The 25,063-nt window shown below is 42.3% G+C and overlaps 2 protein-coding genes across 3 annotated transcripts; one reads left to right on the forward strand and one right to left on the reverse strand.

The window, feature by feature from the left end:
* Nucleotides 1-2,092: 2,092 nt before the first annotated feature.
* FBXO48 (F-box protein 48) lies at nt 2,093-4,708 on the reverse strand. The gene is made up of 2 exons (XM_071582095.1): nt 4,270-4,708; nt 2,093-2,570 (listed from the first exon to the last, which is right to left on the reverse strand). The coding sequence occupies exons 1-2, from the start codon at nt 4,534-4,536 to the stop codon at nt 2,409-2,411; spliced, it is 429 nt and encodes a 142-aa protein (XP_071438196.1). The 5' UTR covers nt 4,537-4,708; the 3' UTR covers nt 2,093-2,408.
* On the forward strand, nt 4,446-23,467 carry APLF (aprataxin and PNKP like factor). 2 transcript variants are annotated; one of them, XM_071582094.1, is made up of 9 exons: nt 4,446-4,836; nt 6,174-6,325; nt 7,856-7,982; nt 10,476-10,654; nt 13,352-13,740; nt 16,361-16,486; nt 17,742-17,788; nt 18,753-18,791; nt 22,580-23,467. In XM_071582094.1, exons 2-9 carry the CDS (start codon nt 6,227-6,229, stop codon nt 22,783-22,785), a joined length of 1,212 nt encoding a protein of 403 aa, XP_071438195.1. In that variant the 5' UTR covers nt 4,446-4,836; nt 6,174-6,226; the 3' UTR covers nt 22,786-23,467. The 2 variants fall into 2 exon arrangements, with proteins under 2 accessions (XP_071438195.1, XP_071438194.1); XM_071582093.1 differs by lacking the exon at nt 4,446-4,836 and adding an exon at nt 4,925-4,971.
* The last annotated feature ends 1,596 nt before the right edge of the window (nt 23,468-25,063 follow it).

Here is a 25,063-nt window from a genome sequence, read left to right on the forward strand (position 1 = left end):
TTTCCAGGGGGAATTAAAAACCCTATAGTAGAGTCAGAGGGGAGGGAATCAAACTGTATTTTAGAACTTGAACTTAAATACTTGGGGTTTTTTTGCAGTAGTAGATTTTTCATAGGGAACTTACATCACTGTTACTCCAGGTGGAAACATCCAAGCCTTGTCCAGTCGCATAGCTGAGTGTTTAATTCCTTGTGTCTAAAGAGGCACAGCCAGCTGATTTGCACAGAGGTGGAGGCACAACAGATATTGGGGATTCCTACACTCGCATGAGAATGGGGAAAAGCTACAGCTGCTGAGTGCACAGTGGAGTAACTGTGTTAGGATTTAAACCAGAATAATTATTCCATTTAAAACCGGTGGCCTGGGGGATATATATGAGAAATGACAGCAGAGATGCATGAAAGGAGAAGGACCAAGGGATAAATGTCTGGAAGTGAGAGACTGGAGGAGCCTGGATGAGAAGGGTGAGGGACTAGATCCATTACTGTACACTTCCCTTATCCCATGATTAAAAAAAATGGGAACTTTTGAGATGGTGAAAATGCACTTTTTTCACTTCTAGCTTTCTTAAAGTCAGGGTAAAAAGTGCTGTGAGTAGGAAGCGAGGCAGCAGCTTTGGTGGAAAAACTGTTGTGCTTGGGTGTGGGTTTTGGTGTGTTGTTTTTTAATTTGAGCTAAGTATGTATGATCTTAGAGCCGGGTAGCTAATAATAGAGGAAGCAGTGCTTGCAATTGACTGAGCTTTGCACTACACCTACACTTAGCAATGGTCTTCACTCTGAGTTACACTGCAGTTCTGTTTGGTAGCAGGGAGAGTGGAAGCTTCAGTGAATTTTGGGTACTGCATCCATTTCAGCTAACGCAGCAATTGTCCCACAACAGCATCGACTCTTTTGGCAGTAAAGGGAGATATTTAAAGCTTGGTGCAGTGGGGTCTTGCTCCTAGAATTTACACTTATTTACAAAGAAAAAAATTGCTAAAGATTTGTTAAAAACATTATCCAGTCATTGCATCACGTCATGCAATGTTCTTGATGAGAAAGCTGTCTCAATTAGGTATGTTACTCATGATTCAGTTCTTATGGACTAAAACCCTGTTCTAATGGGGAACATGCAGGAGGCTGAGGGATGTGGATCAATTTTGAGGAAATCTGAACTAGAAGGATCAGGCAACATTCTGTTCTTGGAAGCATTTTAGATCTACCTGTTTCACCTGGCTGTTCTGTTTCTTCCCTGGTCTGTAAATATGGGCACCTACAAGAAAAAGCCTGTGAGCCCAGACACCTGTAATAAAGGGGAATAAAAAATATTAGCTATCTTCACCAGATATTCTGTAACAGTTACATAATTCTGAGAAAACGTGTACATTGGAAGCAAGTTTAAACTGTTTGTTTAAACACCAGCATCATTGAACAAAAAATGCTATTAGATTTTAGCCCAGAGAACCATAGTGTGCATTTTGGAGCCAAACTGCTCTACTGCTTCATCTAGTGTTACTGGACCCTGATAATGGAAAGGGCTGGACATAAATGGAGTAAACTCTGTATCTAGCAGAGTTTACTGATCCAGTGCCATTGAAGCTCATGCTCATGACAGGAGACTTCTGTCCTTAGATGGTCAGAATGTCCTTTGTCAAAGTTTGCAGTAGTTGTATGAAGTGATTTTAAATCTAACCAAGTTTCATAAGCATGGTAAAAGTCTCATTATGAAAATTGAAGCCAGATTAGTGACTGAATTTTGCAGGAATACCTTGAGCAACACAGACCTTTCTAGCATTTTCCTTACTTTACTCTTTAGTGCAAAGGCAGCAGGGAAAGATTCTGTGGTCACTTTTATGTTGAGTAAGTGATAGGCAACTCTTTTGCTAGTAGCAATTTTTCAAGTTAGTGCCAAAACCAAGGTGCAAGTTCACATATCCTTGTGAGGACTCTGTCCCTTAAGGTGGCACTGGGAATGTTCAGCTCATATTGAGGTGGCCACCTTGTCATCTTATTTTCTTTCCAGTGTCTGGATTTGTCCCTTCCCCAGACTTCTTCTGTGGGCTCTGATGTGCTGCTGGTATGATAGAATTCAAGTCAAACACACATTTTTGGTTGTTTTTTTTGTTTGTTTGTTTTTTTAAAATAAAGGTAATTTCTTCAAAAGTGCAAAATGAAAATACAATCAACATATTTTTGACAATACAGCAGAGCATTAATTTATAAATAGAAATTACAACTGAACATTTAGTCTTACTTAGAATTTTACATAAAATTAATGATAAAGTGCAAACAAAAAGAAGACACCCGTAACTTTTTTCAAGAAACTCTCATCATCAGTTCAAAATCAGTTACAAATCACTCAAAATCAGTTTGAAAACCACCAAACGTTCTGTTTGTTACTGAGTTGCAAGAATCACCACTGGTTTCTCATCTCTCAAGTTCTGCTTCCAAGATTTCTCCCCATGTGTCGACATCCATTGGATACATGCTTTTCTCTGGCAAGCTGTGCTGTGAAGGAATGTTGCTGTATTTCCCACTCAGCCATTCTTGCTTCACTTTGCTTTTCCAGTAGTTTCTCAACAATGTGATCTGGTGGAAAAACAGATAGCTCAGATCTTGGAAATGAAACAACTGAAGCTGAATTCAATACAAGTAAGTTTTGCATTGGAAGAGTAAGGGTAGAAAAAGGATTTGGAATGTCCCTTTGAATCTCTAGACACTAAACCCGGGAAGGTGCAGGGCTGTCAAGAGGCATACCTTGGTCTGCTTTCAACTTTTCTGTTCAAAGTTGGGTGGAAAATCACTTCCTGTCTCAGTTCTTTGGTGATTAAGATGAAAAACTTAAACCAGGAACTAATCTTGCACTTTAAAAGAAGCATCTTTCACTTTCTCTTGCTCTTTAGTTTATCAGTGACCTTTAACTCTTGTTGGGAGGCTGGATGGGTTTCTCTTCTGCCAGCCTTTCATTGCAAGAAAATGCTGACTTTGTGTGTTTGCTGCTTCTGTTTCAAATCCCATCCAGCTAAAACAATCAGTGCAGGGAGTTCTGGAAATTGCTGTGCAAGAGTATCAAAATCTGTACACAGAAAGGGCAATCACTGCCTCACGGTGAAGCAACTCTATTGAAATGTCAGAGCCCAGAACTGTGTTTTCTTTGGCTTCTTTTGCTGTTGCTTCTCTCTTTTCACCCCTTCACTGCCCCTTTGCTCTTAAACACACCAGCTCAGATGAGGGTGGGGGAATGACCTGGCCCAGAGCAATCTATGGAACCTGTCACCAGAAACTTTCCTGATCTACCTCTGCTTCCAGGCTGGATTCAACAGTGAGAGATCGTCCAGTGTGTTCTGGTGCTGAACTTGCTTCTAATTCTTTATACTGTGTTTGGGGAACTTGTCAAAACAGCTTTTAAAAGCTGATGCTTGTTTCCTTTTCTATACCCCAATTTTTTATCTCCTGGACCCGTGTCCCTCAAGGAGTGTTGAGTCAGAGCTATCCATGATGCTTTTCCAGGATGTCACTCCTAACCAGCATGCCTATTCCCATGAAATACAACCAGACAACATTCTCTAGCAGGGCTATGTTACCTTCTCCTTCCCAGCCTTGTCTACTGGGATGTTTGTGGGCTTTGTCCCATGGAAGGGCTTTGCTGGATGAAGGTCAGCAGGGAGGTGTGAGGAATAACTGGAATGTGCCGAGCCAGACACGTGTGGTCCTGGGCAGGGGAAAAAGGGCAGGGCAAAGGCCAGCCTTGCCTTCCCTCTCAGTGTATTTTAGCAGCGGGGGCGGTCCCGTGGTGTAAAGGAGAGCACTCTGGACTCCGAATCCCAAAGACCCGAGTTCGAGTCTCAGCGGGGACCGTCACCTGGCAGTTAAATGCCTCCCTGCCATCCGATCCCGTCAGATCTCGGATGCTCAGCAGGGTCAGACCTGGTTAGTACCGGGTGCTGTGACAGTCCCGAGGACTTCACTGTCATTGCCCAAGCTCGCTCGGCCGTGGGCAGATGGACCTTAGGACTTAAACGATGGGGCCAGTCATGCGCACGCTGTGCCTCACCTCAAAAATCCACTGCGCAGGCTGGAAGGGCACACCCACGTGGGGAGAGAGAACCCTGCCCAAATCTGCGTTCGCGAAGTTTGGCCATACATACATATGGGCACCACCGGGGCGCACCACCGAGCCGCGCTGTCCCCACAGCGCCTCGCCCATGACCCTGCGCTGGCTGAGACTGATGTCAGTCACTTCCTTGCCCGTTCCCCCGCCCATCCTGGGAGCAGGTCCCGGGTTTACCTTCCAGGAGTAGCCATTGCCGCGGTCGCAGTCGATCTCCCGCCGGCACACGGCCCGCACGGCCAGGCAGTGGTGCCGCCACAGCCGCTCGTTGCCCTCGATGGCGCGGTGCCAGCCCTTGCACGCCGCGGACGCGTGGCACAGGCTCTCCACATCCAAGCCGCTGAAAATCCGGGAGCTCACCTCGGGAGGGAGGGCGGACACCAAGTCGCCCTGTCTTTCTCCTCCTCCTCCTGCTGCGGCTCCAGCGCTGTCGCGGCCGTCCATCCCCGGGCCGGGGCGGCGTCACCGCGGCCGCTGACGCGGGGTGTGCGGGCGGGCAGCGCCCGGGGCTGGGCGTCCTCCTCCTGCCATGGCCCTGCCGCCGGCTGCGGGCACGCTGTTTTTGGGGCGAAACCCCGCAGTTTGGGGCCCGCGGAGGCGGCGCCTCTGGCGTCACGGGGTGGCCGCGCGTCATCAGGAGGCGGCGGCGGAGGCTCCTGCCGGGATCGGCCGTGGCCGTGGCCGTGTCTCTGTCCCTTTCCCGGCCGTGTCCCTGTCCCGGCAGAGGCCGGAGCGGCCCCTCAGGTAGCGACACCCCCGCCCGGGCACGGCGTGGGTCGTGTCCGCAGCCGCGGGGTTTGGAGGGACAGCACCGCCGGGGCCGTGGAGGGGGCAGCGAGGATGGTTGGGGATCTGGGGCATCTCCCTTCAGAGGAAAGGGTGAGGGAGCTGGGTCTGTTCGGCCTCGAGAAGAGACGGCTCAGAGGGCACCTCATTTTTGTGTATGAATATTTAAAGGGAGTCAGAGGATGGTCCAGGCTCTGCTCGGTGGTGCCGAGCAATAGGACAGCAGGGAACGGGCAGAAACTGATGCATGAGAAATTCCACCTGAATATGAGGAAGAACTTTATTGTGCGAGTGACTGCACAGTGGAACAGGTTGCTGAGAGAGGGTGTGGAGTCTCCAGCACCGGAGATACTCCAGGACTGTCTGGATACCATCCCGTGCGGTGTGCCCTGGGATGACCCTGCCTGAGCCAGGTGACCCGCTGTGATCCCTTCCAGCCTGAGACATTCTGTGGTTCTGTGGGCCCCTGGAGAGACAAAACCTCCCAAGCAAGACCTGGAGGGGCCTGTTTGGGGTAGAGCTTGGCCCCTCTGCTCTTGGCCTCTTACTCTTCCCTTCATGAGGCAATGAGGAGAAAACTCAGCGGGTCATCGTGTGCCTTCCCGAGAGTGCAGAGAGCTGTGGGAAGGGTGGCAGGGACTCTCCAAGGTGCAGGGAATACAGCAGCAGTTAGACTTGTTTTCTCTAATTCTTTGTGCTGATGAATGAGCAAAGCATTGAAGGAATAATAATTGTAGTTTGTTTGCACTTTCATGACTTAAAAAGCATCTTGGATGTGGTGGCTCTAAACTGGGCTTTTGAAACCAGCACCCGAGTAGCTGATGGCACCTCAGAGCTGCAGACCTGTAGCTTGTAGTGAGAACTTACCAGAAAGTGCTGAATTTGTCGAGCATCTGATCCTGAAAAGTGTACTTTATAATTGTTGTCTGACTCAGTATAGAATCATATTTTGGGGAATTGTGCACATTTGCAGTAAAGCAAATTCAAAGCTGTAATTTCAGCTTTCTCAAAGTTTTATCAAGGCAGTGACCAGAGTAAATTATGTACTTAAACTCTAAAACATGAGAGCAGTGGTCAGCAGTGATTAGAAAGTCTTTTGTTCAAAATACTTTAGGTGTGAGTTAAAAGAAAGATGTGTTTATTTCATCTGTAAGTTTATGTAAGAGGATGTTGATGGTCGGTTGCAAAGTGTATTTCATACTGACAAATATACTGATGGACTTTTTTGTTTGGGTTAAAAGTACATGTTTATATTTGTGATGTGTGAGTAGCTAAAATATATTTTGCTTTGTCAGAAAAAACCCAGGAAGCTGATGCAGAAGAAGCACAAACTGTTCATGCTGTTGAGATGTCCTGTGTTCCATTGTTCATGGAACCAGGACATTCAACCTCTGAGGTACAGGTTGCTGCAAAAATGAGAAATAACGATGCTGCCTCCAGACATTTGGTAGGTGCCTAATTTTTTAATGAAATTCAGTATTTGTGGGTGTTGAAATTAAGAAGGTGTCGTGCTTTCTATGCATTTTTTTCCCCTGAGAAGTAAATTACTGCAGTAAGAGTTGTGTGCTCAGAATTTCTTGCTTTATTGGTTGGGCCTGTGTGGCTGTGCAGGTACATAAATATGTTACAGCACCTGAGTTCAATACTGCAGAACAAAGTTCAGTTCTGTTCTGTGGTCCTTATCACTAACTGCCCCTTGGGTACCTGTGAAGGCCTGGGGGGGTGAATGACTGTTCCAACCAGCCCCAAAAGCCTCTGAAAATTATGTCTGAAGATCCTGGAAGTTGGTCTGTGGGTGTCTTGGGCTGGCTATAAGTAATATCTGTTTGTAGTGTCCTGACAGCCTGTTTGGTTGTCAGCTGGGATGGAGTTGTGTTGTCACGATCCATACAAACACATGGATAAAGAACTCCCAGTTTTTCCCTGGCAGCAGGATGCTGTCCAGTAAAATAGGGTTTTCAAAGTGAGCATCTTTTGCCTTTTTTAAAACATTGCCAAATCCAGTGGCTTTCAGACAACCTGATAGTGTGTGGAGCTGGTGGGATTTTTCTTAAACACATTCTGTTGTGTATCCAGTGCTAAAGCAGCACGTTGTTCAGTACTGTGGTACAGTAGGTAACAACTGCACACAACAAATGAAATGTCACCTTTTGCTGTAGCTGAGATCCCTGGGGTAGACACTTACCTGTCAGTAAGTGTAGATTCAAACTGGTAGTGCTTTCAGTAAATAATGAATGTGACTTTGGTGTATTTACATTGTTTTTGCAGACAAGATTTAGTCTGGTTACTTTTTGGAGAAAGAAATTGTGGGAATGCAGTTAGTATCCTACAATTCTTAGCAAGACTTTTGTGTTTGTGGGGGGTTTGTTTGTATTGTTTAGGGGTTTTTTGACAAAGAGGCATTTATTAAACACGCTCTTTCTTTTATGTCTGAGTGGAAACTCTAGAGCAAGCTAAAGAAACTCTAGAGTTGGTAAAGGTCTTTTATGAAAGTTTGTAGCCTTTTAGATACTTATTTCAAAAGTCCATGGAGTGGTGTTTTTTTTACTGCATGAGGGTTTCTATAGATTGTTGCAAACCACGACCTAGTGGACTGCGCACACCAATGTGATGTTCAAGCAAATCCCAAGTTTATTCAAAAACACAGGTAATATATGACCTCAAGTGACCCCGCCCCAGGTGCCGTGGTCTGACTCCAACTGGCTGAGGCTGGAAACATGTCCTTTTAAGGTGAAAACGAAACCTGTAAGGTGATCCTTCAGACCCACCTGAATCAGGGCTGCAACAATAGATGTTGTTTTTCTGAGTGAGTAGGAACTGTAAAACAAATAAAATAATTGAGACAGTGGTCCCCGTACAAAACCTTAAGTGGTCTCCCAGGCTGTATTTGAAGGACACAACTGTGTACAAACTGTGATCTACTTTCCTCCCCTCTTTTAAACTGGATAAAGGCACTAAACAGTAAATACTGTTTCAGGTTGCTCATTCTGACAATAACGAAAGTGAACAGTCAAAATCTATTCAAAGAAAGAGAGTGCTTCCATCTTGGATGCTGGAAGGAGATCCCCTGGTGCAGAGGGTGTCAGAGCCTGTAATGATAGCAGGTGGGTTTGCAGTGTGGTGCAATCATATTCCAATGTGCATTTCTGTGCTTTGATAAAATTTTCTTGCATTACAATGGTGGTGGTTGAAAGTATTAATTTGTTACTTGTCTTTCTATGCTCTGTACAGGGCAGCTGATGGAGACTGACTTCTGTTGTCTTTGTCATCAGTCCTATGGGTGTAATGGAACTCTTTCTCATCAGTTGGTTTTTCTTTCTGTTGGTTTTTTTTATGCCAGATAATAAGCTCTTTGGACAGCTAACCATCAGATGTTCTGGAGCTCTTTCTTATAAACTTGTCTTCTTTGTATGTAAATTCCAGGTAGTTTCCTCTAATTCCAAGCCTTAAGTCACTGATATTTTGCCCTTCTAAATTTAGATTATAATTTCACAGGTTTTTAAAGTAGGGGGGTTTTTTGAATGGTGCTGCATGTTAGTTTTTCAACCATGAATGAATTAAACTTGATCATTTAGTCCAAAGTTCCTTCCTAGGAAGAGCAGTTGTTCACAGTATTATAGTTTCTTACCAACATGAGGCTATAAAGGTGTTGCATTCCCTCCTGTCCTTTCAGGAAAAGGAAATTGCTGAACTGCTGCTGTGTTCAGTCACTGTCAGCAGGACAGACGATGATGCTATGTTGGCACAACCTCAAGAAAATTTTATAGCATGTCCAACTTTGGTCTTGTGAGCTTCTTAAACTGCCATTAGACAAACTTACTGCACGGCATTTATTGCCCTGATGAACTTTGTTGATGGAATTGGAGGACTAAAGAAGTGAGAGAAGAGGAAAATTACTTACTAATGTTCCCCTGGCATTTTGTTCTCTGTGCTGAAGGGGCAGCACACCCAACCCTGCTTGCCCTTCTGTCAGGTGGTGTGAGGTGGTTTGGGTGCAAACTACTGAGTTTCCTGTGTTAATCAGTCCAGATATGTGTACTGGGCTGGTGCGTGTCCACTCCTCTGCATGCAGCAGCTCTGCTTTAGTGCCTCTCTCCAGCTGCTGTGTCTGCTGAGATGCTGTGATGGATTTGACTCTTGATGTCCAGGAAGCCCCACTGGAGTATTTTGTGCAGCATCTGAGCAATGTTTTCTTTTCTCTAGTAAATTCAGGTGTCTGAGTGCATTGACCTGGGCAACTGTGGCTTCAAACACCTCAGTTACCTGCCTTTCACCACCCTGCCTATTCCTTTCTGCAAAAGCTAGTTTGGAGAAAATTGTAAGAAGCAGAAGAAAATTTATGTTTGGTGGGTTTTTTTCTTCCCCTTTTCAAGCCTAGACTGTTCCCTGCTGGCTTACTCCTTCAGATGTAAAAACTGAAGGTACCAGAGGCCGTCGGCTAGTTGAGTCCTGTACTGGTGTGATTGTTCTCTTATGTTTGTGCTTTTGTTTTGTATTTTTTGAGGAGTGGAGTTTGTTTGTTTATTTTTTCTCTACCCACAACATTTGTTATATGTGTGACTATGTCTGTTTCAAAGACTGGATACTTAGATTGTGTCAGTGTTGAGATTTGGAGCTCTGTGTGTGGGAGGTATCTGAAGGGCTGACCTTGAGCAAGCTGGAGGTACATATAACACTATTGGAGTTGTTTTAAAAGTCATTACTCAAGATCATTCCAGCTTAGAATGGAATTTTTACTAAATCTTACCCTAAATCTAAAATATTTCCTTAAAGCTGTGAAGTTGTTTACATCTTTTTAGTGTGGTGTTCAGGGGAAAGGTGGAAAGGTAGAGACAAAATCCAAAAAGCTGTACTTTTATGCTTTCTGTCTTCTTGCTGGAAAAGGTAACACTGATCTGGGGGTTTGAAATCAGACATTAAAATATGGGAAAATTCCTTGCTTCATACACATGACTCTGGCACATCAGTATATTTTGAAGTCTTTTAAAAGGGCATTAAGTATTTTCCTTCTGAGTGTATTTTGCAGCAGATCAAGCTGTAGCAAAACCAGGAGAGTGGCCCTGGCTCTGTCTCAGCTGTATATTCAAAAAATACTATTTCAGTACAGAGATCTTGAGGTTCCCTGAGATGTGAATGTTTTCAGAGAGACAGAACTTTTCACTGTCTTTTACTGTTGGTTACTGGCAAGCAAACACACTGATTTTTCCATGCCCTAATTGATATCTGCTTGTATAAACTGGTGGTCTGAAGGAACATTCACACCAAAGGTCTGTGGTAAATCATCCTTACACCTCGGTGGTGTAAATTGAACTATCACTCATATATTCAGTCCAGAATACCCTTTGCCATGTATTTATTGTTTTTCACCAAATTTCCCCTTCAAGTGTCTGTTTTATTCTCAAACATGCTTTTTACTCCTATAAACAGTAAGTGTAAAATGTGTTGTTGAAACAGCACAGGCACAACTGCTGCTGTTTCTTTTGCTGTTTACTCAGTGTCCTGCTTCAATGTGGCTGTAGATTTCTAATGTGGTCAGGATTTCACTGAAAAAGTTGCATTCCAAAAGTACCTTTTGATTGGTTTTGGTTTTTTTGAAGGTCGTAGAAAGAAAAAAGACCAAGGAAGGGGAGATAGTGACGTGGAGTCATTGGAATCAGAAGTAAATGTACAGCAGAAAAAAAGATTAGCTTCTGGAGAAACTATGGAGGATTTTGAAGGTGAAGAGCAAGATCAAGGGGAAAGGAGCTGCCTTTCCATGCATGTCCCTTCATCTCAGGTAAATTTTTGGCTTGGGGCAGAGCCATGGTATTGCAAAAAAAAAAGGAGAATGTAGTTGGCAATGTCATGTTGAAGGTTGGGTTTACAACATAACTATGTGTTCTGCTTGTGATTTGTTGCTTTGAAATACCAATCCATTGGGCAGTTCTGTAGAAAGGATCATGGAATCCCTCAGAAACTTGGTTTTCTGCATTTCTTCCTCAGAATCTGAGTCTTGGGCCCCAGCTGTTCCACAAAAATACCAGACTTTGAGCTTTGCAGCAGGAGGCAGGAAGACATGGGCCAAAGTACTGGCCAGAGGAGTGGTTTGGTGTTGTGTGTTTTCTTTTTCTGAGAACTTTTAGGGGATACATGATGGCATTGATGTAATGTGATGCTGGGCTTTGCCCAAGCTATTGCCATTGTAGTAGGTGAAGTTTTATGGTCAGGTAATGATGGTGTGTGGCTCAGCAGCTGCTGTGTTTCAGAGGAAGGGTAGCATGGAGTGTGCTCATGCCACCATCTCAAAATCTGAGTCAAAAAAGGAAGGGGGAGAAAAATAACCTGAAATCCCACGTGACTTGTGGCAATGAGTGTACAGATCCTGCAGTCCAGCTGGTCACTGTCTGTGTGACCTCACAGTAGTTTAGAGGCAGCAAAATCCTTACAACACTCTGCAAGTGAGAAAAAGAGAAGGATTACTGCCAAAATAAAACAAAACATATGCTGGTGAGAGCAAACTGAAGATTTCTCTGACTTTTCTAAGTGAACAACCTGGGGAGATGTTTTTAATGTCTAGCATTAGAATTGCCTGGGTCTGTTCCAGGATCTGATAAAATACTAAAAGTATTATTATTTGGTATGCTTTTAACACTGAAAAATATTGGGGGTTGGATTTTGTTTTTTAATTAAATCTTAAAGTTAATTGAAGTGAACGTCTCATGGAGAACAAACCCTTCAGAGCAGTTTTGGTGTAACATGGTGGTAAATCTGGAAAAGTGTTGCCAGTGGTGAGCTTGGCTATTCAGTAGGTGCATTAATAACAGCTGCTGTGCTTTTTGTCTTTGTCAGATCATAAGGTGAGTGACCACGTAATGAATTATTCCATTTTGCAATTTTTAAGTAGGAAGCCTTACTTATTTTCACCCAATAATTTCATAAATAATTTTAATCAGGACTTTGCAGGAAAAGGAATGGGTTAGGGCAAGCAAAAGTAATAATCACAGAGAGCTCTGAAAGACTGTAATTTTGACATCAAAGCCCAAATCACGGTCTTGCTGTCGTGTTTAAGGCTATTGAGAAAATGTTCTGTAGGGAAGGAAGCGAAAATAATCTGAGTTGCTGTAAGCGTGAGCAGCCGACAGAGAGCGCTGGCGGCCCGTCCGTGCTCTCCCGGCGCTGGAGTGCGGGTGGCTTGGGTTTCCCTGGATCGCAGCCTGGTGTGTAGCTGATCCTAATGAATGGGAGCGTTTAGTCTGGGAAAGTACAATACAGGCAATAGATTGGAGTATGTGGTAGAGAGTCACGAGTGGGAGCAGCCAATTAGACTGATTACGTCCTCCTTTTGCAAAGGAAGGCTGATTTCTTAAGCTGCAGTTGTTTGCTGAGCCTTATTTTGGGAGTTGTCTTTGTCCCCAGGTTGAATTACCAAATGTGCTGCTGTCAGGATCATCTGATATTAATGCTGACTTTGCCCTTTCTTAATCATGTTGCTGCTCCAATGTAACTGTCTCTGAGTTTGGAGAGCATTTTATGAGGCATCAAAATCAGATAGGAAACAACTGGCTGATTTTCAAGCTCTGCCAAACAGATCTGTGTAAACTAAGTATAAATGTACTGGAGGGGAGATGTAGATAATAACCTGTAGAGGGCAGAGACCTTGAAATAGTTCTGGGATGTATCATAGTAGCTCAGCCTTCAATGGATATGTGCTTCCAGGTAATGTCTCAGTTCTCAGGACAGTGTTCTTGTTTTGGTTGTGTATCTTGTATTCTTTTTCTAAACAACACATCCCTCATTTTAAATGTACAATTGTTCCAAACCTTAAAATTCAATATGTGTTAAAACTGAAATGTTTTCCTGATGGTATCTAAGACAGACTGTTTTGTGGTTTGGAGTCATGAGCTGAAGCATTTAAGATGTCTCAGGGTGGGATTAAGCTCAACAAGGTGTATATCGTGAATTCCCACATTTCTTCTATATACAGATAAATATTTATATTCCATATATTATGATACTTAACAGAATAAAATTGATTCCAGTATAGGAGTGTACATTCTTCCAGAGTCTGCTATATCGTCATCTGTAAAATGCCCATGATTTTTTTCAGGAGCAGTACTTCTAACTGGAAGTTAATTTAAATTAAAGTCCTTGGACTGTTTACAAACTGAGGTGGTGAGAGAGGATCTTGTATTGTGAGGGAGCTGAAGCTGAGAATGGGAGCTTTAGGATAGGTTTTTCTTTAAAGTGTGTGTTGTTTTCTTAACCCCAGCCTTTCACTCAGCAGCTGTATTTAGCAGTGAACCTGAGCTTGGAAAGTGGATTAGAAGATTTTAAAAGCTGGACCAGATGATCCTTCAAGGTCCTTTCTAACCTGGGCTGCTCTTTGATTCTCTGATTTTGAAAGCAGGAACGATGAGGAACAGTTTGACTTCTAAAACTTTGAATTCTGGAGTGTAAATGTTGAGGTCCTTCAAAATGTAACCTTGTTCCACAGAATACATCTGGATTTCCTCTTGAGAATACCACGAGAGATATGGAAGGAAATGGCAAGACTGGAGCAAAAAACCCTGGAAGTCCTCTGGAAAAAAATGATAGGCAGCTGCATAGCAAGCGTTCTAAAAGAGTAGGTCAGACCTCCAGTAAAGACAATAGAATTGAGGAAACAGAAACCAAAGAGCAGATTACTGGTTCTACAAGCCAACAAGCTCACTTGGGCAGGACTTCCCAATATTTTGGTGCCCAGGAAGGGATTCTTCAGCCTGATGCAAATCTGGATTGCGGGACTGAGATTTCTGATTCACCCAGAAGTGCAGATGCTTCAGAAAGCTCCAAACAGATCCAGCATAAGAGGACACCTTGCATGTATGGAAGTGCCTGTTACAGGTAAAGCAAAATTAAAACTAGCTTGGGCTAGCTTGTTATTTAGAAGTGATGTATTACCTATGGAAGAGAAAACTGTGAAGTCATTACAAGCTTTGATTTGGAAAAAAATCTTTTGGTGAACGGGGGACTGATGAGAAACAAATTGGCAGAACAGTAATTTTAGAAGGATAAAAAAAGGAGCCAGGATGTCTTGCTGAATGCTAATATAACCCAAACAAGGGATAAAGTACTTCAGCAAATTAAAAGATGAAGTCTTGTAGGAAATAAGAGACAAGGGTCTTTTTAAAAAAGAAATAAAAGATCTGTGTATGCTGTACCAGGAACCAGCAGGGAGAAGAGATGTCAGAGGTTGAAATGCCCAACAGAGACCCTGTAGGCTTGTTTTTATTAGCAAGTGAGATTTATATGAAAGATGATGGTATTTATTGAAGCTATTGCCTGCTTTGTGATCTGAATGTTTAAAATATTTATTATTTTTTCATCTGCAAATAATCAATTTCTTTTATTAAAACTTGGCTTTTTTGCACCTTTTTTTAAGCTTTTAAGGAAGAAGTCTTAGGATTTTTTGGTAAGAAGGGAAAATACATAGTTAATATTACCTATGCACTTCACAGCTTCCATTTATTTTGCTGAGTGTTGTTGCACTACACACTGAAGAGGAATAAGTATAAATTATCCAGGTAAAGGAAAATAAAATATGATGTTTCTACTAGTCCTGAGGTGGGACATATTCAAGGTGCTTCACAGGTAATGTGTAATTTGAGGAGCATCATCCACCGACCCAAAGACTCCTGAAACCTAGTGATGAGGACTTGTGCATCTCGACCCTTTCCTTGCTCTTCCCTTACTTCTTGTTTTTTTTTCTCTCCTCCAATAAGGGCTGTTTGGGTTTTGAAGCAAATTTTTGCAAGGACTTGGATATCTCCTAAAATACAATAAATTGTCTTATCAACAGCTACTAGGCCTTCTTTCCTTGGTGGCTATGATGGCACACATACCTTGTTGTAGGAACAAAGATTAAAATGTTTTCAAAGAACATTAGTTGCTGCTGCATCCTTTGGAGAAGATGGATTGTGTTTCAAATGACTGAGAATTCTTGCTATTTTTCCTAGTTCGTTAGCTCTGTGCATTGAGAAAACAAAAGCAAATGGCCTCTAAAATGACTTGGTTTCATCCCATTTATTTTTAAATGGGAGAAGAAGTAGGCAGCCAGTCTGAATTTGGCATAAAGAAGTGATGTTTCATGAGACCTTGTGGAATAAAAGACTGGTAAATGGTTTCTAGTGAAACATTATTCCCTTATCCTACAGTTTGCAGTAATAACAGAACATACCAGGACAAGAAGCCTGTCACCTGTGTAAGTAGATCCACAGGATACTGGGTCTTTGATAAGTGGCTCATTGAAGAGTTTATCTGTGGCTTGCTTGTGCAGTTTCCCGAGGGAAAGCTAAATACTAAATATCTGATCATTTTCAAATGCTAAAAGGAGGCCTGAATAGCCAGAAGAGCTCACAGTGCTTAAGTGATCATTTTGTAAAAGCTCTTTCCTTATGGTGGTAGAGTTGAAATGCTGAAATGAATATTGACCTTGAACTTCAGGAGAGGAAGTTGTGAATTCAAAGGAAGGAGTGCCTGTGATCAGTGAGGGAGCTGCTGTGTATGGATCTGGTTACACACATGTTCTTGACATGTTCCATACTTCTACTAAATGCAGCTGTAACAAGTGTAACTTAAAGCAGTAATTACTCTGTAGCTGAAAGTTGTCATTTCTTCCTGCTTGAAGCAGGCAGTTCACATTTGTAGTTTGCACAAACACACCAAAGGTTGTGTACTCTGGGAATAATTGTAATCACTGAAGTATTTTGTGGATGTCTTTTGGAAAAAAAATATTAAGGTCTCTCACAGTTCTTACTTTCAAATATTATGCTGGAAGAAAGCATCTCTAAAAGAAATCATAAAAGAAAAGGTAGATTTGCTTTTGAAACCATTATGTTCACTTTGATGTAATTTTCTTGCATTTCTCCTGTAGTCATGACATATTTTTCTGTATTCTTTTTAGCATTGCTTTCAGCAGTTCTATAAAGGAAACTCTTCTTTAAGTGATTTTGTTTATAGCTGCCTTGTCTTATGTGGTGTGTGTGAAACCTCTTGCCTGGAAGCAGTAGAAATGTTCTTTCAGTGATGCAGATGTATTTGTGTTCCTTACTTGCTCACCTGGGATTCAAGTGCTGTAGAGCAAGAAGTGGATGCTGGTCATGTGTTGCCACCACTAACATCGGTGTGACTCAACTACACGAAGTGTTGTAACATTTTACAGTACAATTTCATGTCAGGGTGGTAATTTATTGTTTCAAATAAAACCTGTTGTGTACCTGTTGGAGGTCTGAAACTTAAAGATGGTGGCAAATAGGAAAATTCTTATTTTAACCTCTGCTGCAGCTGAGACAAAACTTTTCTTCTGTTGTCCTGAAAACAGGTCTTATGTTCTGCATGAAATTAAACATTAACAGCTCCTCTTCATGTAATCTCAGAAAAATGAGATTCAGTAACACTTTTCTTATCTCTGCTTCTTGTGCTGAAACTGAACAATCAGGTTTTGGTATGTATTTGTCTTTTGCAGAAAGAATCCCGTTCACTTCCAGCAGTTCAGTCACCCTAATGATGACGACTATTGCGACATGGAGATGGTAGCTCAGGATAGCGATGACAACCGGCCTGAGTGTCCGTACGGAACAGCTTGTTACAGGTGAGCAACACTGTGCAAAGTGGCTCTTCATGTTTGCAGGTTAAGAATGTTCTCCCTTGGAGTTGCAAAATGACAACAGAATAATAAGAATCATTCTTCATGGTAAATCGAAGAAGGCCAGTGGGATCCTGTCCTTTATCAAAAATAGCATGGCCAGCAGGCCCAGGGCAGTGACCCTTCCCCTGTACTCTGCACTGGTGAGGCCACACCTTGAGTGTTGTGTTCAGTTCTGGGCCTCTCAGTTCAGAAAGGATATTGAGGGGCTGAAGTGGGTCCAGAGAAGAGCAACAAGGCTGGTGAAGGGACTGGAGCACAAGTGCTATGGGGAGAGGCTGAGGGAGCTGGGGGTGTTTAGCCTGGAGAAGAGGAGGCTCAGAGGTGACCTCATCACTGTTTGTAACTACCTGAAGGGAAGTTCTAGGTAGGTGGGGGCTGGTCTCTTCTTCCCGGCACTCAGCAATAGGACAAGGGGGCTTAAGCTCTGCCAGGGGAAATTGAAGTTGGAGATCAGAAAAAAAATTCTTTGCAGAGAGAGTAATCAGGCATTGGAATGGGATGCCCAGAGAGGGGGTGGATTCACCATCCTTGGAGGTTTTTCAGCTGAGACTGGCCGTAGCACTGAGTGCCATGATCTGGTAAATGGACTGGAGTTGGACCAAGGGTTGGACTTGATGATCTCGGAGGTCTTTTCCAACCCAATCAAATCTATGATTCTGTGATCTGGACTGTAGCCGTGCGAAATGTACTGTGGTCAGACTGCTACCTTTAAAGCACCCGAGTCTGTTATATTCAGCTAATGCAGAAAAAGTGTTTTTCTTAAGAACTTCTATGAGGTGAACTTCTCATCTCAGGTTGAGCAATGTAGGTTTGTATCTTTAATAAAATTGCCAGTGTGCTTTTCAGTAGTACAGTGGATGCTTTATCTAAACCCCAGGCTGCCTCTCCTTCCAGATAAAACAACCTCTGTGCTTCATTAGTTGATCATTTCTTAATCTGTGTTTCTTTCTTTGGGGGAAGAGTAAAGGAGGCACCCACAAAACAATGGTAGTTCTTTCAGTGAAGCAACAGATACAAGTTGAAGGGGTTTTGTGTTATTTTTGTTGTCCTTTTCTGTTGTCTACTAGTTGAAGGGAGCAAAATCAACTGATCTCAGTGCTATGCCTTGAAAATCATCCATAAAATACCAGGGAAATCTGGATTTGTTGAGTGTGGAATAAAGTGATGAATCAATCTTTTCCTATTTTCTTCTTTGCAGGAAGAACCCACAGCACAAGCTGGAATACAAGCACAGTGCACCTCCAGGTAAGCCAACTTGTTCAATATTGCTCAAAGTGTGAGGGAAAAAACAGTAGTGGATTCTAAAAACTTGGAATAAAACGCTTTAATCTACTTTAGGAGTAACACATTGCATTTACAGCTTACTATCTATTGGTATTTTTTTTCTGGGAGTTTTTTTTCTTTTGATAATAAATCCTCAGGGAATTTGCAATTTTAATGTCTTTTGATGCACTGAACTACACGTTGCAACCATGTTTGACATCTTTCTGTATTTTTTTTTGACCAGTGATTTTCTTACTGTGAGAACTAATTTTTGCATATATGTTCTCTTGAGTCTTGAAGGGAATAAAACTGAATTTGAGTTACTATTCTAACAGTTTGTAGTCTTTTTAAATTCTAGATATTTTATATATTATATATATTTTATAATATTTTATATTCTAGACTTGTTGAAAAACACGAGGGATTGTGCTGTTTACATTTTATCTGTTCTTAAAAAATTGAAAAAGAAACTTCATATTTTTTGTGCTTTTTCTTGATTATTGAATCTGGAGGGGTTTTTCCCCATGAAATCCCAATGCAATAAACAGTAATTTAGAGCAGAACACTTATGGATATGTAATGTATTTTACTGTAAAGGCTTGTGATTATCACATTAAGGAAGGAGTTGCAGTTATGGAAATGATAGTGTAAAACAGATAAATGCTTTTAAATGGACCAGTTTTCTTCTTAAACCCCCCCTACCATGCCCAGTGATGGCATTTGTTTACAGATGGCAGGGGTTATATTATTAAGAACAGTTCATCTGGATAATCTCTTGAGAGTGATTCAAGACAAAAATGGTATTTTGGGGCAGCAGAGTAGCTTTAGAACTTGTAACTGCAGCACAACCATTGCAACATTTGTTTAAAAGGTCAGTTTTCTATTGTGGCAGCCTCTAAAAATAAGGGCTCACTCTGTCCTGTCTGACAAACTTCCCTTTCTTTAGTAACTGGAAGAGGAACCCGACAAAGAACTTCAAGAAATGGTGAGTGTGTTCTAAAGTTATGAATGGGCCCATCAGCATGGGGCACAGCTGTTCTGCTGTGGGATTTGTGGCATTTAATAGTACTGTTATGCTTGATAATTCTTACCCGAGGAGAAAATAGTTCTTTTAGTAAAACCTTTCTTGTTTTTTAACAAGTAGTAGTTCTTCAATTGAATTCATGCCAGGCTTCCTGAATAATCATATCTGTACTTCCCTGGAAGTAGGCAAGAAAACAAATGTTTTAAGGAGAGATGCATGTGGCTAAATCAATTCTTCCTTCCTTACACAGGGGCCATAATAGGATAAAAGGAATCCAATATTTCATGCACAGTTAGTTAAGGTTGCCCCATAAAGATTGATTGCTCCTGAAATACGGAAATATTCCTTCTGTATTGCACTGACCTTGAAATAATTTTCAAGTAATAATCTGTGCTGTGCATGTGACCATTAACTTTTCTTACACTTACAATGACTTATTGATATTTCAGGGTAAATACTGGCTTGTTAGGACTAAAGTGTAGAAGTTTATATCTGTTATGGATGCACAGAATCTGGTTTTAAATGGCCTTTAGTTCTGTTTCCAGGCTTCTTTTGTGTCTCAGCTTCAAAATGTGAAGCTTCCTATTTTTTCTAAAATAATTCAAAAGTGAACTTTAAAGAGTGGTCTGGAAGTCTGATGCCACACAGTCTCCATTTTCACTGGCCTGAGCAAGGCCAGGAGGATGTGGAACTGTTTCATTTTGAGTGGGAGTGGGAACTGGCTTGTCTTCCTTGAAATCACCAAGGTGTGACTGGGCATTTCCTAAGGAAATCCTCAAAATGGAACTGCCTTCTAGAGAAAATAAATAAAAGTGCAAATAGCTGTAGTTAGTTTTCTAGACAAAATGTTTTGGCCTTCATTTCTGTTGCAGGTGGATGCAGGAGGTTGTTTTAAACTTCCTCCTGAGAAATACCTTTCCCATCCCATTTCGTTATCAAACATGTTTGCACTTTGGCTCTCACCAAATGCTTGCTGTGGTTGTATCTGTTCACCAGAATACTCTGAGGCATGTTTGTTACCTGTGTGCTTTGGTGCATCCTGTGATACAAGTACCAGCCCCCTCTTGATCAGAAACCCCTTGTAGAAACCTGTGTTCCAGAGTGGTGAGAGCTGTGGGCAGCACTGCAAGAGCAGCAAGTGGTGAAGATTTCAGAATGAAACAGGCTGGGCTGTGTGCATATCTAAAAGTGTAAATCTATCAAACTCAATTCTAGTTACTAAGTAAGAACCATGGTAGAACTGGTATTCCATACACAGGAGAAAGAGAATCAATTAATTCCAATGCTCAGTTTTTTTTTTATTTGCTCAGTTTTTTATTATTATTTTTAATATTTTGTTGACTGGCTTCCTCCTTCTTGTTGAATGGCTCTCATGAGGGCAAAGCTTGTAAAAGGGAGTGCTCAGCAGGTTCACACCTCAGGTAGTTGTACATGGTCACACAGACAGTCAGGGCTCCATTAACCTTTATTTTGTGTTGTTTGGCACAACTGCACAGTTAAGCACAGTAGCATTAACTTCCCTCCAGGTGTATTTAAACTCCCCCAGCCAAGAGGCTCTGTGTGACTTTTTACATGTTTAGTTTTTAACATTTTTAGTCTAATTGCTACCAAAGGGTTTAGGAATTGCCTGTAGAGAGTGTTCTGAGAAATAGTCTGAGGCAATTACTGAGGGAATACTTGTGAGGGAGGAAGGTAAATAAAAAACTCAGATTTATGCTGTCATTAAACTGTCACAACTGAATGACCTCACTTTGTTGTTGCTACTGAGGATGACCTGCTGTGACCATGGAATATGCAAGATTCTCCTACACACTTCATTATAGATTTTCTAGCAAGCTGATCAGCTCACTGCCAAATAGTCCTCTTGCCTTTGGAAGGAGTGATCAGCAAGCTTTTTCTCCCCACATGAAGGAGATACTCTCAGAGAAATTGTAAAGGTTATTATAAATACAGTACTGGGGAGAAAGTAGAACTGAGCTTCATGAGCAGCATTAGGGGGCTGCAGGGCTGAGTGAAACCACAATGGAAAGAGGTGGATGGGGAAGACATGAAAGGAAGTGCATAATTCCCTGCTGAAATGTAAAAGCATGGATGTACAGGGAGGGAAAACATAGTATGCTCATCCTACATCTGTTGGAAAAATGTGCAAGTCACCAGTATTTTGCAGAATTCCTGCTTCTATTGTGAAATGCCACCCACAGTGATGTGCAAGTGAAGAAGAGCTTTTCTTTGCTAAGCAGCTCCAGGGCTTATTATTCTCATAAGATTAGTTTGAGTAGTGGCATTTTGTTCTTATTGCATTCATCATCTTTGTTTTGGCCCCTCCCCTCCAAGCCATAAATCACTCTGCAGAACCACAGTCTGTGATTCGCATAAGAAATTCTGCTGGTATGGGCTTACGGGCATGATTGATTTGCACTGAGGTCTGTTAAACAATAAACTAGCAAGCATAAAAAGAATGATAATTCTGGATTCTGCATTCCCAGTAACAAAAAAATGTAACTGATAGAGGCTGTGGTCTGATTACTTAAGGTACCAGTGGTGGCGGTTGTTCACCATGCACAGCTTGAGTGCCTGGACCTCTGACTTTGAAGCTTTAAGAGTTTGCTGAGAAGTGCTTATAATTGATATAAACATGAGGATTTGATGGGTTCTGTAGCAGATAAAAAAGTACACATTTATCGTTTCATATGAAAGCTGATGATAACTGCCCAACAGATCTGTCCCAATATCATTGAAATATTATCTCCAGATGAGGTGAGAATGCAAAAATTGGAGGCTTAAACTTAGAGGTGTGACTTAAAGGCAGAATAAGACACAATTGGAATATCAACAGGCCATGGCTAAAAAGGAATTGTGGACATGTAAGGAAAAGGGAGATGTCAGGGGTTGTAGGGCAAGGCTTACACACCTTGGCCAAAGTGCAGTGAAAACGATCATGTTGAAGGCGCTCAGCTACTGATAAATAAAAGGAGAAGGCAATGCTGCCATGGCAGCAGCTTTGTATAGACACTACCAGGTCAGGTAGGTAAGACTTCTTCAAACAGAATTATCCTGCCTCTGGGAATTGGTTTAAATGTGCCAACATATTCAAGCAATTCAAAGAATGCTGAATAATAAACTATAAAAAAGTTTTGGAGCATGCTGTGAACAGCATCCATTTCTTGTAAGGAGACGTTTGCAAGTAGAATTCCTGCCAATACAAACGCTGTGAAGGCAGAAGGCAATTTGATGACAACATAGAAGTTGTGAAGAAGGTGGATGGGACAGCAGATTGGAAAGCAGCATGATAAAACAGGCTGAACTGGGACACAGGCAGGTTGCCCCCAGCTCATGAAAGTGTTCAACATTTGTTTCCTTAACCCACGTTCAGAAAGGAAGCATAGACTGTCCAGCATGGATCCAAATTCAGAATGTAGGAGGTGAGTGATGTAGAAGATTCCCTTCTCTCCTCTGAAGCTCAGGAAAGAACTGAGTAGGAGTTAAAAGGCATATCAGATTCCAAAGACTGAATATAAAATAACTCTCATTAAACATGGATGGATGGATGGATGGATGGATGGATGAATGAATGAATGAAGACAAAAAATCTAGGATGAAAGTAGCTGTGGAGGTAAATTGGAATATAGATGTGTCGTTAAGCTGATTCCTTCTCCTTTCGAGAAGAGAGATTTAACTTGGTGGGCTCTGGGAGGGCTTTTGAGTTCTGCATTTATGATTCATGAATACATGACATCTTTGTCCCTCAGGAAAAAGGGCTGTGGAGAAAGATGGTGCCAATGAGGATGAAGCCAATGAATATGACCTCAATGACAGCTTTATAGATGATGAGGAAGAGGAGTGCGAACCTACTGATGAGGACTCGGACTGGGAACCGAGTTCAGAAGAAAAGGATAATGAAGATGTTGAAACACTCGTGCAAGAAGCACATAGATTTGTTAAGACCAAAAAATAGCTGCTTGGAACAACAGTGTGAGTGTCCAGTGTGGTTCTGTTAACACATGGTTGCACAAAGGAGAGGAATTGTTGGAAAACTTTTTCTCAGTGATGTAGGCACTACAGGAAGATTTTAATGGGGCCAGAGGATTCAGCATTGCCTCACTTGTCCATATGTATTATTTTGGGGATGATGTAGTGGGTTTTTTTTAAATAGTGGACCCAGATGATAGAGCTCAGAAGGTTTTGGCTGTTTTTTCCTTTTTTTTCATCATGTATTTGTTTTTACAATGCCAGTGGTATCTCTTACTTTGAAATACAATTTTAAAGGTTGTTAAAACTTCATCTCCCTGTGTGTGAAAAAATCTTGGCAGGAAAGCCTAAACCATTTTTTCATGTTCTTTTGAGTTAGTGCAGTTGTAAACTTCATTGTTCTACTCCCAGCTTTCCTTTTAGGTATCCTTTTGTTGGTTCTCTTGAGGTACAGTAGTTAAATACAGGTTGTCTAAATCACTTGAGAGAACAATATCTGAGTGTGTTGAACCACTTGGTTGGCTCAACAACAGTTATGGTGTATTTGCTCCAGTTCAAACAGTACCTCTTTCCATGCCTGTATATCACTGGAATTGTCTTCAGTTCTCTGCAAAGCTGAAGTCTTGATGACTGAGTGTATTTTTGCACAATTAAACTTGTAACATACAGTGGGAAAAACGTGTAACTGTGTATCTGTGATTTCTGAAGATGTTATTGGAAGATCTTGCCTTCAGTGTGTTCATCACTTCCCTGAACTTCCTAGAAAGTAAGTTAAAAAGTTTTAGTATGTTTTGGGACAGGAGACTTGTGAATTTGGCACTTTCTTGGACACAGTCCTGAAATTCAGCAGGGAGAGCATTCTTGTGTGGCTGCAAATAGGCATCCAAATACAATCTAGCTGTTTTTATGGACTTTTCAGGAGGACTTTGTGGATGTGGTGCCCTCTACTACACCCATGCTGTGTTTTTTGACTGAGGCTCATATGCCTGTCTGTCTGTTGTGAAGAGGCTCCTCTCAGGGGGAAAAACTGCCCATGGGAACCAAATCCAGCATTGCCTGGGCTTTGCCGTTCCTGCACTGAGTTGTGTGTGTCCTCAGCCATCCCTGCAGCTCTGAGCCCTCCTGCTCCCAGCATTCTGGGGCTGTGTTGGGTGGGGAACCTGTTGCCCTCTGGCCAGGAGGCAGGAGAGCTGGTCTGGAGGCTGTGGGCTGGACCTGGCTGTACCACCCTCACCTCATAAATCCTCTGAGTCCCCTTGCAGTGATGTCCCACAGGAGCACCTTTACCATATGGACCCTCTGTTGCCCTTCACCTCATCCACCCTGAGGAGATGCCTCACAAAAACCTTTCACTGTGCTGCTGCTCGGGGGGTTGATCACTGTGCTGTGTGGAGTAGTTCATCACAGCCTCCCAGAGGAGTCCTTCCCTGCCTGTCTTTAGCACATTGCTTGCTGACTCTTCCATTTTCTTCCTCACATGGTGTTTTTTGGAGTATGTCACCACGTAGCCCAGGAGTCCTTCAGACCTGTGTTTTTTTCTTCTTTGACTTTTCAGAGGCTTCCACCTCTTTTTGAGGTGTTTCACCCTGTTGCTTTTCTCATAACTTTAGTGACTGGTGTATGTTGGAGCATTTTACAGAGCCTTTCTGGAGCAGTGCTTAACCCCTGACTTTTCTTTTGAGTGCTACATGCCCACATTTTATTGTTGTGCTTTCCTTCTCCCTGTGGTGTTTTCTGTGTGTTACCTTCCACATGTTTTTTCTTCTGGAACCAGCAGAGGAGCAGATGGAGGACTTTAGATGGGGTGTTGATGATCTTTTTTAGCTCCAGGATGCCTTTTTCCAGGGAATGTTACCATCTTAGCCTCTTCTCTTCTGTCACTTTTATGCAGTTTTGGTTCTGAGGAATGTGACTTTGTGCTTGAAGTCTCAGTGATGTTTCTTACTATCCATGATTATTGGTGGCTTTATGTCAGGGTTTGTCCCACGTTCTTTTGTTCTGGGTGGAGTTATGAAGGTCACTTTGGGAGCTGAAGAGATCCCTGCCTCATCAGGCTTTTGAGGAGCAGCTGGGGGAGGTGCCTGGAGAAGAGGAGGCTCAGGGGTGACCTTATCACTCTCTACAACTACCTGAAAGGAGGTCATAGCCAGGTGTGAGTTGGCCTCTTCTCCCAGGGAACAAGTGACAGGACACGAGGACATAGTTCTTAAGCTGTGCCTGGGGAGGTTTAAGTTGAACATAAGAAAGAATTTTTCCACAAAAAG

This window comes from Pithys albifrons, chromosome 2, assembly GCF_047495875.1.
Source record: "Pithys albifrons albifrons isolate INPA30051 chromosome 2, PitAlb_v1, whole genome shotgun sequence".
Taxonomy (NCBI): Eukaryota; Metazoa; Chordata; class Aves; order Passeriformes; family Thamnophilidae; genus Pithys; species Pithys albifrons.